Here is a 14,171-nt window from a genome sequence, read left to right on the forward strand (position 1 = left end):
GTTGATTTAGGATCGCATATAGGAATTTTCATTTTCCATTTTCCAAGTAGAATATGTCACATGTACGAGTATCTACGTATAATATAATATCAGATAAATGGGGAAATTCTTCCTAGTTTTCCGAATTGTTATTAATTATACGTACATATACAATGACACGTGCATATACAATCAACAAGATATAGGTAGTAGCTCAGGAAAGTATTTACAATATTTTTACAAATGTATCGTGTGTGTTTTACGAAACATTTTCAAGTTTCGTTATTTCATCGTGACAATCGTGTCACTTTACAGTTATGTAACATGTAATATGTACATGTATGAAAATTTGTTACTTTCGCGAATCACACTGCATATGAAAGTTAATATTAGAACGAAAATCGTTGCTTGGTAGTGTGAAAGCTGAAGTGAATTTCAATATTCAATTATACGATTTCAGAATGAATTATAGGATTTCTCAGTGAGTTTCTTTACACGTATACGTACGGCTAATTAACGAACTCTTTTCTATTAGAATTCTCAATGTTTCTCGAAAATTAAATAAATTTCTCAGTGTTTAAAATGTTTTCAGTGATTATTATTCGTCGACCAGAGATTATATTAGGTTGTCCGAAAAGTTTCCTTCGTTTCATAAGGTGATAATAGATGAACAACAATTTCTGTTCTATATTATTTTATCGAATTAGGTATGATCCGTTTCGTTACATTTCTATTATTACGTTCGTGCATAATTCAATAAACTAATATAAAGCAAAAAACATTGTGTGTCTATTATTTCCTTATAACACGAAAGAAACTTTTCGGACAACCTAATAGATTGTTTGCTATTCGCGGTTGATACGTGATACGATGAAGCCGTATATTGGTCGATGGTCGACGAAACGACCGTGTTGATAGTAACCGTGAAAACGATAACGGGAGATTAGATGGCTGGGAGACAGAGCATTCCTTTTTGGGAGAAATGAATTGGAGCTGTTGTACAGATGAGATGAAAAAGACAAGCGGGTGGATTCTTATTGTACCTACTTGTAATTATTGGATTTTTCGGACTAAAGTGTCCATTGAGAGTGGTATGGGTAGAGTTGTTTTTGATATCGTGCGGAGTAGCTAGGTTTTGTTAGATATTTTTCGAAAATGGAGTCTGTGGAATTTTATAAACAGCAGTGGTGAAGTATGATAGTCGTTTCTTACGAGAGACCCTTTCGAATTGAGAGATGTACAGTTTTATATTATAATGAAACAAAGTTATAGGTTTCTGCAAAGAAAGGAACAAAAGAAAACAGATTTTTCTATTAACAATTCATAAAATAGTATTTTCTTCGTAGTTTTCAGAAAGAATTCATTCGCGAAGAATCGAAACTATATATGAAATTTAAACTTAGCTTGCAATCTACTTTTATTAAATTTGGACCGTAATCGATATCGCAAGCCAAGAAACCAACCCATCCACTGAACATTCTCTATCCAATCTGCGTACTTTCCAGCTTGAATGATCAGTAAACTCGCTCTAATATCCTGCAAGAAAAAAATAAAACCTCATATAGTATGTAACAGCGTCTACTTTAATTGGATCCGAGGCATAGTGCAAAGCCAACATCGTATCTGTCTTTTTCATCAGGAATTTTTTTATAATTTAATATGTCAGTGGTAACTTCGTCTTTTTCTTTTTTTTTTTTGAAATTTTTAAAATTCGACCGATGTAAATCTGATAAATATAATTTCATCAATTTCCTCCGCTTCGTTTCACGTAATTAACCGAGTTTGGCTAACAAGCGGCTTCACCGATTCCCACGTCGCGAGTTGTAGATTTATCTTCGTATAAATCCGAGCGGAAGGAAGCAGATATTTACGATTACTGGAACGTTTTCAGTAACCAACCCCAACGTGCAAGTTTCACCGCGAAATTGCCGAAGAAAAGCCGAAACTGCCGATTCTCGAAGATCACGTTCGCATACATGGGCCACAATATGCGACACCCCCTGGCGGATTGGCTTCTATCGCGCGGTGCATGCACGAGGCTGGCGGCCATGCGTCGTGCTTAAAGTGCATCTACGCAGACATACGCTGCTCCCTTGCTATTCACGTGTACATATATAGGTAGGAAGGGAGTCGGTTGCGGCAGAAGAGAGGCCTGGGTTTGGGGCCCGTCGCGTGTTTTTGCCCCCCGTCTGGCCCCCACCGCAGCTCATCGTTTTTTGTCTGCACTGCATGCGCTGCACCGTCCTCCTCCTCCACCTCCTCCACCGCCTCGTCCAGCTTTCTTTTCCGCTCTCTCACCCCCTTTTGCTCGGTCGCTACTCCACAATGCAAGCGCGTCCACTGCACCGCACCGTCGCGGCGCGGCGGCCTAAGTGCGCGCACACGAACCCACTCGGACGACTGGTGCGCATACAACCGGCTCGTGTAGAGTGTGTGGCCGCGCGTTACGAGTTACGAACCAGGAGGACGTCGACTCGTTGCACACGCTCGCCGGAGGCCGAAGCTCCGCGCGCGCGTATGATCGGAATTGAACGCGGACTGCCACGCCGCGCCGCCCAAAGGCTCACGAAGCCTGCGAAACGATGCATCCGAACGATCGTCCGGATGCACCTGCTCTTCTTATGCGGTGTCGTGTGCACGAGGCCCGTGTCATGCAGCATTCGATGCCATGGAACGCGAGATACGAGAAATTCGGAGCGACGATGTATAACAGAGAATTGAAAGGATCGGGCAAAGGAACGGCGAGTCTCGTTTCCGATAAACGCGATATAATTACAAAGATGAGCGCGTTTATTGGCCGAAAATATCGTGTACTCCCTCTCGAAATTCTTACATTAATTACTCTATGTTCTATGATAAAATTTCGATATGGAATACGAATTAGAAATTGCACGCGCCTGTTAATAAAATGTTCGGTACATCGGCTAGTTTCTTTGTCGTGCGAAATAGAAGATGTCGTTAGTATTGTATGTTATTTTAGTTATGGTTTAGTTGTATGTTATATTAGTATTTTTGTGCGTTTATGCAAAAGTACAGAGAACGTATATATATAGTATAGAGAAAAATATATGTAAAATATCGGAAAGTGGAGTAACACCAACACCAACGCCAACGCCAACACCAACACCAACACCAACACCAACACCAACACCAACACCAACACCAACACCAACACCAACACCAACACCAACACCAACACCAACACCAACACCAACACTAACACCAACACTAACACTAACACTAACGCTAACACTAACACTAACACTAAGTAAGTGGTTCCATTTCTTTAGTTCTCTTCAGAAAAATACGAAACTGCATGAAAATTTTCATCGCAGTCGAGTTATTAAATCGGAAACGTCCATTTGAAATCGTCCATTTTTATTCTTCGATCGCTTAAATCTTTTTATCCCTGTATTTAGATATACATCGTTACATGTCATTTTAAAATTCTCTCTATCGTTTATACTATCAATTACGTGTCTCTCTCATTATTCAGCGAAGTCCGAGTCGTTTAAAATCATGCGTTACAGCCTGATAAATCTACGCTCTGTTTCTAAACCAAAGTTCAGAAAACATTAGCATTTCCATTAAAATTGATATTCTTCGAACAAGTATTGACAAAGCTATACATCCGAAATACGAATGCAGCGAAAAATTGTGTTATTTCCTCCTGTACGCTACCTTTCATCAAAGTTTAATCTCTTTACACTCTTGTCACGCCGGTGAATCAGACCTGACTCATCCTGGCGTTCCGTCCAAGTTTCATGATTCGAGCGGATATCAGCCGCGGCTTCGACGGCCAATTTGAATGGATTTTCGGTCGCGACGGCCGGCATCGATTGGAACGGTTACGAGGCGACGCTGTAATTTTTAGTGACCGGTGAACGAACGCGGAATTGGCCCCCACGGATTGCCCGCTGCGACGGATTTTTCTGTCGCGTCGATCGACAGCTTTTCGCTGGTTCGTTGGTTAATGTGTGTACCAATCTATATGCTACGCTGCTCGAATGAAAAATTAGGTTATGACATCGACGCGATTCGTTTCGTCCTTCTCGAATATCCATATCTTTTTTAAGTTCTTTAAATTCGTTGTATAACTATGTTTCACGCATCGTCGATAAAAGCGTGTAGAAAGATACTCGTAGTTTATCAATACTTTATTGACAAATTTTTAGTCTGAACAATGTTATTATGTTCGAAAATCGGATCGGAATCGTTGATTGTTTTCCACGATTTAGTTTAGATTTTAATTCGTGACAAATGTTCAACATATAGAGTGACGTTTTTTTCATACGAAGCTCTATTTTTCCAAAATTCGTGCAGGAATTTTTCAGTGAACGTAATTATACTCCGTACGTGTATTACGAATACTCCTACGAATTTCCAAGGTACGTTCTTTCTTCTCAGTTTCTCTTTGTATCCTTTTCTATTCGTATTCTCCTCGTAGTATACAGGAGAAAGAGAGATTAGACGTGGTTTTACAAGTGAAAATCCATCATAGTTAAGTGTATGGATTATGGTAATTCACAATTTTATTCCGAAAATCTAGACTCCTCCCATCCAACTGATTTCTATTCGGTCTCGAATATCAAACTCGAGTAATACATAAATCGTTGGAAGAGGATCAGTGGATCGTGATCCAAGTCTGTCGCCGTGTCCATGTCGGGCCTCTTGGAGGATCCTCTGACTTGAGAAGGACGCAGAAAGACTATAAAAGAGTCGAAGGGACCTCGCTACCTGACAATCCCCTTTGCATCAGCCGCTAGAAAAAGGAAGATAGAAAGGTACGTTACGAGCTGTCTTCGGGGATCAGGATAATATGCCAAGATTCTGTATTGGCTCACGATAGCATATGACCATTTACCTACGTGGAACAGTTTTATTTATTATACGTTATTATATTATACGTTTTATATACCTAAAATATTTTGAAATTTCATTGGTTTTACAACGAGACACGATCGTCGTGATTATATCGATGAAATTGGAAATCAATTTGGAAATGTGCATAGAAATTACAAAATATTTACTGTAAATATATACTCGTTAGAAATTGCAATAACTATCCGAAGTATATAATAAATGTTAAAAACGATGCCACTGAAAGTTCACGCTTATTAACGTAATGGGTAATTGATCGTTTAAATACATTTATAATTTCTACGAAATATATACTCGTACTTGTACCAACAATAAATATGTATGTATCTTGTGACCTTCTTTCTACACACCGCTGTATTTATCGTAGTACCTACTATGCACATACTACTTAATCACAAGCGTATTATATTTAGTATTATATATTTAATAGACACTACATATGTACTTTTGTACGACTACAAAAATTTCATGGGATTATAATATTATGGGATTGAAGATGCTAAAAAGACTGTTCGTTGATAAATAAGGATACGTGGCGATACTTTCCACTGTATATATTTTCCAACTTTCGCAACATAATCGTGATAGTCGAGCGTCGTAACAGTAGCAACAAAATTTTAAAACGTTTCGTATAGCGCGTATAGTATAATCGTAAAAGGTGTCTAGAGATATTCGAATACTTTCACGAGCCTGTCTATGTAGAGTACGCGGCAACAAAGTTAACTCTCCTCTTCGTTTTCTGAAATTCAGAGTCGTGGTCGGCATATACGATCTCTGTTCGCTACTCACAGTACTCCGACCAACACGAACAACAGTTGGCTCGCGCGGAGTCACGAAGGTCGCCTTTCAAAACCTCTTCAGGGAAATCTCTGGCCTCCGCTCCGCCAGGAAAAAAAGCCCGCTCTCGCCTTTGATCGCGCGCTCGACCGGAATGTCGAGCGTTCCTCCTTGAGAGACGGAAGTAAACGATCCTCGCAAATTGCCAACGTCCCGACACCCATGCTCCAGCTTTGTTCTTTTCCCGTTTCTTTCCGAAAGGAATACCAGTGTAGAGATTCGGGGACAGGCTAATGGTGGAAGGACCTTCGTCCTGTCTGGCTATCCACGCGTGGCGTCGCGTCGTGACGCCAGACGTCCTAAACACTCCGTCAAATATTGACACGCCGAACGTTTGGCGACTTGGACTGCTGCGAACCAACCTTCGACAGGACACCACCACCGTGCTTCGTAACTTGCCGAGCTGGTTCGTTTTGTTCGAATATGATAGCGATCGAGGGTGTGGTGAAGGTAATAGGGACCGAGGTATCTTTGCTTGGACGTCCTATTTTTAGACTATACTTTTAGATACGTAATTGTAAATTACGAGGGTTGCGATATTCTAAATATTTCTCCTTCTTGCGTCTTCTTAATTAGCCTTGTTATTTCTTCAGTTAATGCATGTTTTCCGCAGTATGTGATTCCGAATGGCTACCGTGATTCACGTTGCCCCGTTCAAAACGCTAGTTACTAGGACGATTTCTAGGAATAAAGCGAATCTAGCGATCTTCTTACTTACAATTTTCTACCTAATTTTCGTTCTCTACCTCGAGCGTTGCTCGCAACAACACTGGACTTCTCCTAAGATCCAAAAAGAAAATACTACTCCTAGGCAAATAATTTTCTATAACTCAGCGATCTTCAGTGCCGGTGCGCCGCAAGAATTTTTACAACGCGTAGTACCTGACTATTGACTTACTGCCTTCTCTTCTCTTACATTGTCAAATAAAAAGCTACAATAGCCGCCCATTCACGGCGCGAATGTCCTAACTCGAAGCGAATATAGTATGATCTTTGGTGTGCCGCAGAATTTTAATTAAAATATAATTAGTATATGCGTGTCGTGAGATGAGAAAAGGATTCCCTTCGTCTATAACGTATGACTTTTCGCTGTGATCCTAAAACCGTGTTGTTGGATACGACTACGTAGCATAGTGAATGCCACGTAAAAATTGGCGAAGCAACTTCGTTGTCGGAGAGATCTCCGCTCCAGCGAGTTTTCAGCGTCGGTACTCGAGAGTCCTTTGTCCACGTCCACGGGCATAGCGACTGGTGCACGACCGTTTCGGCCAAGTTTCAGCCAGGGTCAGGGACCTCTTTTCGCCCTCTTCTGCCTGCTTTTTTTCGTCGTCCGTTGCCGAGCGTCTCGACGTGACCACGAGGCCACGGGGTGCTGCACCGTCGCGACTCGTAGAGCGTTTAACGAGCGCCTGGGTGACGAGCAGTTCAAACCGTTGAACCGGCGATGATGAACGTTGATAAGGTTTTATGGTCGTGTCTCATCCTGTCGCACCAATCGCGACTGCCACGTCCTCGTATAAACACACACACACACACACACACACACACACACACCTATACAAGCACATATACATGTACACATAGTTTCTGGCTCACCTCTTTAGGTACACGGCGAGTTACGACCGTGTGCGAGTCGTTTACCGAGTATCGCCGCTCCCTTTTTATCCATCTTGCACCTTGCCCTTCTCATGATTACAAGACAAAGATGTTGCAAAGGTTAGAGCAGAAAATAGAACGAATTTTATTAATTTGATCCTGGAGAACGTCGTCGGAAGGCTGACGAGAGACGACAGCATCAATTATACTTATACTTTGACGTATCGCGATTATATATGTACATGTATATGCATATGTATCTTAGACATGATGTACATACTTTCGTACGAGTAGAAAAGTTTCAATCCATGGAAATGAAATGTGTAATAGAATTTGATAGTGTTACGGTTTGTCTGGCTCGTTTTGGTTGCGTTGCTGTTAATTTTTGAATTTAGATTAAATTGTAGTATCGTCGTTTCGGCTAATCTGCTATACACAGGAGTACTGGCACGGGAGAGGATTAAAGGTGGTGAAAATAAATGTTCGCTTGATCCTATTATATTATTAAACAAATCTTCTTCGCAAAAAAAATGTTTATTCTTATTCTAATTGAACATTGACAGAATGGTCGTTGAAATTTCGAATGCTCGGAGTTACAATCGTTCGCAATACGTTTTCGCTCTTATTAATTACAAGATTTTAATTTCGGTAGATTTTCGATAGTTTACAAATTGACAAATACAAACACGTCGATTAACAAGACTAACAAGAATTGGGAACTAATAAAACAAAGAACTAAACGCCAAAGACTAAAGGACTAAAGAACCTAAAAGCTGAGAGCAAAACTAAGAGCTAAAGGAATTAAGAGCTGAAAACTAAGGAACTAAAGAATAAAAAAAAGCAGAGGAATTGAGAAATTAAGAGCTAGAGGAATTAAGAATTAATCGCTATGAACAAGAAATTACTTGCCAAGAAATGGGAACTGATCGCCATGAACCAAGGAGTTAATCACCAAGAACTGAGAAAACTAATCACACAAAACTGAGGAATTAACTACTCTAAAACTAAAGAATTATTTCGCATCTTCTATGTCGCTACGTTTATTTATATTTAGGTCTACCGTGGAGGGGTTAGGTCATATGCCGGGTTATTCCGTGGGGGTTGTGAGGTTCGAATTTGGTTTCTATACAAATTGTTAAAATTTATTTAAATTTCAAATTGGAACGCTCACTCGCGCTATTGGTAGTTTTATGCGCGCGAGCGCAGCGCGGGTCGTGACAATAGAACACTGCTTGGTTGGAAAATAATAGTTTATGCAAATATTTTTTATAACCGCTGTGTATGTTTGCAAGTATATAGAACTCTGTACTATCCACTCTGTATAATTTCACGATATTTCGTGCATGGAAACAAAGCTACCTGAGATGTTGAGCGCAGGACGCTGAGCCAGACTATAAGAAATTTTCCAGCACCGTACATTTCGTGAATGGGGAAAGGACCCTGGTCCCGGAACATGGAAACTCCCCAGGTTGAAATTTGCTGCCTCTGAGTCTTTTTCACGCATCACGTACGAAATTGACTGAGAGTGGCAAGTTAGTCGATACCTTTTGCTACTACGTTGTCGCGCCAACGACCACGCTACAGCTCTGTTGAAAAGCTTTGGCTGTACGTCTGTTTGAATAATTCTTCAGAATGGAATTCGTTCACGCATACTTTAGCTTCGTCAGACTGCCATTGTATTTATCGAGCGTCTTACGCGATGTTCCTTTTATTCGCGATAATTCGCAGATTAAACAGCAAATAGTGTGATTTTGAAGGAACAAGTAGGACTCGGTCTATATGAGGATCTTTCATGATTTTTGGAAATGATTCTTCTTGGAGAAATGAGATTTGTTTAGATCTGAAGCGGCACATGAGTCATGAGACGATTCGCATCGAGGGTAACTCATGTTGTTTTGCCTGCGAGTATCAACGCCGTTTCTATCAGTTGGACTGTCAATAATGACTTAATAATGACTTAATGACAAAACCTACAATCACTTAGTTGGCAACCCAATGCAAGATTTAAAAGTAAACAAACTACGGACGAAACAATATCATCGTTATGTGTAAACGAAATTTAATACAAACTTTCCGGTACTTCTTCCCCGACCTGTATAAATAGACGAACATGCACTCTGGTCCGTTCATAACCAGTATCATTGTAGTGAAACTAATAGTATAGCAGTCTATCAAGCGTAGCATCGTGCGAGCAACGATTATAAGATAATATACTAACTCTTTATTTTCTACTTAGAATGATTTTTAGTATATCTGACCATCGCAATTGTTCACTCGTCTCGTTATTAAACAATTCAACGCGTTTAGTATCCACCACAGATCGAATGTTCTCCATTAATGTCACTATGATTTAGATTTCGAATCTACTTGATACACGATCAACATCGCTTGTTATTACTTTTCTTCGTGAACTTTCGAACTGAGGGAAATCAAAGAATTGCGATAAAAAATTGTATTTTATAAAAATGAAGACAAACATAAGCGTAGACAAAATATAAAATAGTTTCGTTTACCATCTGCAATTGTATAAAAATATTGCTGTTTATTTTCCGCCTGATGAATAAATAGCAGAAATTGATAAAGTTACAGTAAACAGGGACTACATACGTAATAAATATATTTAATGAAAATACGAACGTTTCTCGATAAATTTCATAGAGATGAAGTCACTCGTTCGCTCTAGTTTACTCTACCAGTGCATCCCGATATCATTTTCTAGAGCCACACTTATCTCGAGTGATATTTCACCAAACAACTTCTAGATCCCCCAGGAAACGGCCTGGGAAGAAACGTTACCGTGGAAGAAAAAACGCTTATCACTTATCACTGTCATACTGATTACGACGTAGACTATTCGTTTCTCGGGTGAACAAGTATGCCATTGGTCGTTTAGTTTTCGTTCTAACGACTGTGCCGTTGAAATCTTTAGAAATCTTACTAATTTTACGATAATATGCAGCATATAAAAATTCGATAATTAAGAATGTCGAGTACACGTACACCGCGTGTATTTCGTCATACGTTAATAATAAATGTTTGTTTCATACCGATTCGTATGCGGATAACAATCACGAGTTCTGAGAAAGAAACTTTCGTAATAAAATTCTTAATTAATTCGATATATTCCGTGCAAAAGTTAGTAACTTAATAATCAGTGAATGATAATTCATATTTATTAGTATTAGTATACATATACGTATACAGTATGGATAACGACAATGAATGTGGTAAACATCGAAAAGAAAAGCGACTTTTGCACTATCAGTCTCTGGAAAATACCGTAGATGTTGGGCAAAATACTAATATTTAAGAAAAGACAACAATCACAGAAAATGTTACAAGTATAAAAGGATCATTTTTAGCTGGAGATTAAGAGTCAATTATTCTGCGATTAAACTGCCAATTTTTATACGTCTATGGGGAGTATAAAGTTGCACAAATTTACACAGTACACGTGATATAAAAAAAAAAAGAAAAAAGTACATAAAATATTAAAATTTCTATTTATGATTCATTTCTCTAACGATATTCGTAAAAATATACATTTTCAATAAATATCCGTAATCTATTGTCGTAAATTATTATTATTTCCATAGAAAATTAGACAGTTAGAGGTTCGAATTTTCAATTAGAAATTTCTGTTGACAGTGAACGCGAGTAGCTACATACTGTCAGTGGTGCTCGTCTTGATAGTCGGGGCACTGGTGGGTGTCCTGGCGACGGTATCTCATCATCTTCATCATCGTCGACTGCTACTGCACGAGCCAGCCTCCGCCTCGATCTTGCATCACCATCGGCAACATCATCACCGCCATCACCATCATCATCGTGAGGAACTCCCAGCGTCGCATCAACGACGTCTCCTGCTGCAGGACCACCACCGTCACCCTGGCACACCGGTGCGTGAGTTCTTTTCCATCGCTTTTTATCTTTTTTATCCATATGTAAACACGTAATTTTACGATATTAAGATAGCTATGAATTCATTTTGAACAGTGATAATCGCACTCGTCCTGGCAAACCGGTGAGTCCTTTTTTTTTTTTTTTTTTTATATAATATCGGGACATTTAGAGAAGAGACTCTTTATAAATCTTGAAATATTTTTATTTTCAATGTAAAACTAGAATGTCGTTCGATTTGTGATTATAATATTAAGATATCTACAAAATCACTTCAAATAAGAGAGAGTCCTTGTAGAAAAGAAAAATATTCACGTTACATATATGCAGCGCGATGATTTAGATTGAAACTTGAGTTATTTTGAGTTTACGCCGATAAAAGTTAGAACAAATATGTATATCTAGGGTATATTTACTTTTTTATTAATCCATAGCTGTAACTGTATTTTATTATTACTTTTAATCAAAAACTTGAATATCGTCCAGTTCTAAATACACACAATATTAACGTAATTAAAAATTCGAGTAATATTTAATATATGTATGTATGTATGTATGTATACGATCAAGACTGAAGATGTTCCTTTACATCCTGAAATTCTCAATCCAAGAAACTTACTTTAATTAAATAACAAGCTGACTGCAAGTTACATGTCTATAGAATTATTATGTTAAATGATTACTCGATTCTATTACAATTTCACCTCATTTTTCGTCTAAATGCGTTCAACTAAATATAAGACACAGTTGGAGGGATGACGATAATGGTCGCGAATCAGGTCAAAAATCAACGTTTCAGTGGATGAAATGTTTATCATCAGAGAGAACCGTATCTTCTATCATCTTGTTATCGTTTGACTTAGAGTTCCCCGCTACTGCATTATGAATTTACAATATTCCATTATCCATACGATCAGGCGTATAAATATCCAGCGGTGATCTAACAACTATTACTCCTAATATAATCGATGCTCTTTGAAAAACGTCACTCACATTGATGATTTACGATATCTCGAAGCAAACTTCAGCTTCACCGCCAGTGAATTATACGCTTTGAACAACTTTATATAATTCTATTTTCTTGGTTAATTAACTTGCTTCAGCAATCTTAACACTATAGAACATGTTCTGCATTTTAAATTCGCGGACTGTACACTTCATAAATCAATCAATAATGCATAGAATATTTTTATACAATAAGTCGATCTTACGATGCGTAAGATACACGTAAGAAGTTATTACTCGCTCTAGTAAATATTAACCATATATTCAACGTAGCTTGCAGCTTGATAATCGTGAGAATAACGGTAATCCGCAATCTATTAACCTGTTAACCGAGAAGGGCGAATTAATTCGTCGTTAGGATGCTAAATTTGTTGGATATCGAAATTTCTTTATTCTCCTCTTTGGGTCTCTTTCATTTAGATAGAAATTAAAGAAAATTAACGGCCGATAGGAATACAAACGATAAGCGATAAGTGAGATTAAGTGAGATAAGTGAGTAATGAGGTCATAAATCTAACTATTAATCAACAACGGCGATCGTATAATGGGTTTTCAATTTGTATAATGGGTTTCTCTAATGTATCCGTAATCTCGATACATTTCTCATACTTTGATAGGACAGTAACTTATACTCGATGTAAATTTTTTTAATAACGCTGCATTTTTACTCAAGCTGCGTTTTATACGCTCATTCTTAACACGTTCGCTGCTATTCGAATTTCATACGTTTTCCCATGGGAGTCGCGATAGATCGAGAAATATACTACGCCGCAACGTTTAATTTTCCCCAAATATTACACAAATACAAAATCATATTTGCGCACTTCTTCTCCGGCAATTTTTAAGCGTTTCGTATCGGTGACTTTGTAAATCTATTTCAATAAGCTTCAGCGTTCACCATCATGGCAATTAACGCGCCAATGGGTCGACACGTGGCTAATTTTACACCCAATACAATTTTCTTCCATCGACAAATACAATTTCCCATTTGGCGAAGGTATTTCGCGAGCGTCGTCGACCTTCGGCGAGATTATTACGCGATTCGTGGAACGTCGAAGGCTGTCTGGAAAAAAGCTGCTGATATCTAATCTCGGTCGGGATGGTAGCGCAGCTGCGCCTATCTAACCCACATGTTTTCCTCTCGGTAGCCGTCTGGAAAACCAGACCACAGTTCTCGCGCCCACATTCCGTGCCTTCTCTTTCTCCGCCTCTTTCTTTCTTCCCTTTCTCTCCCTCTTCCTCTACCCTCCCCCACCTCTCTCGCTTTCCCTGTTCAGACTTTTTCTCTACCGCCGCTTTGTTCTTTTTCACCTTTGTTCTCCTCCAGACGAGACTTTCCTTTCCTCAAGGTTTCCCCTTGGCAGAGGTTCTTCTTCTCTCTGTTCACCGGTCGTGTCGCGTCGCGTCGCTTCCGCGAACGATTTATTCGCAGTAGACTGCACGGTTGTCCTGGAGCATCCAGGCTTTCTAAATCGACTCTCATATTTCCAGAATTGTGTAACGAATTTCAGGAACGATTTCCATCGCGCTAGTCCTGGATGTTTTGGCGATCCGAGCACGTACGTCCGATCGAAAAATGCTATTCTCGTGGATATATTATATATCACTGGCTTACTAGAACACCGGCAAATATTATATTTCGATTTTACCTGTTTATTTGTTTATATCGTATTATTTACTACGAATTAGAAAGGAAAAAATACAAAGGTTGCCTGTGATGTTTGATTTTGTGACAATACTAAGGGATAGTCGAAACTTCACCCTCTGCAACTTGTTGACTGATTTTAAACTTGAAAAGTCGTACTTTGCACTACGTTTGCTCGAAGTAGTTCATTTCGATGAAAGAATCGTCAATCTTCTGACATCTCTTATTTCCAGAATTTTTAACACGCGAGATGAGATTTGCGACCAACGGTGAATCATTGCGCTTGAAATTCTATCGATTCATAAATACCACCCAATTTGTTTACCGT

At 39.0% G+C, this 14,171-nt stretch overlaps 1 protein-coding gene across 1 annotated transcript in view; it reads left to right on the plus strand.

Annotated features, from left to right (window-relative positions):
- The window catches only part of LOC117212923 (probable serine/threonine-protein kinase dyrk2), a 68,970-nt gene extending 57,650 nt beyond the window's left edge, over positions 1-11,320 (plus strand). The window contains exons 3-4 of the mRNA XM_033458066.1: positions 10,942-11,192; positions 11,290-11,320. Of these exons, the coding sequence (XP_033313957.1) occupies positions 10,942-11,192; positions 11,290-11,292 (254 nt within the window). The 3' untranslated portion in view covers positions 11,293-11,320. The remainder of the gene's footprint in view (positions 1-10,941; positions 11,193-11,289) is intronic.
- Positions 11,321-14,171: the final 2,851 nt, after the last annotated feature.

This window comes from Bombus bifarius, unplaced genomic scaffold (assembly GCF_011952205.1).
Source record: "Bombus bifarius isolate JDL3187 unplaced genomic scaffold, Bbif_JDL3187 scf7180000008417, whole genome shotgun sequence".
Classification (NCBI taxonomy): Eukaryota; Metazoa; Arthropoda; class Insecta; order Hymenoptera; family Apidae; genus Bombus; species Bombus bifarius.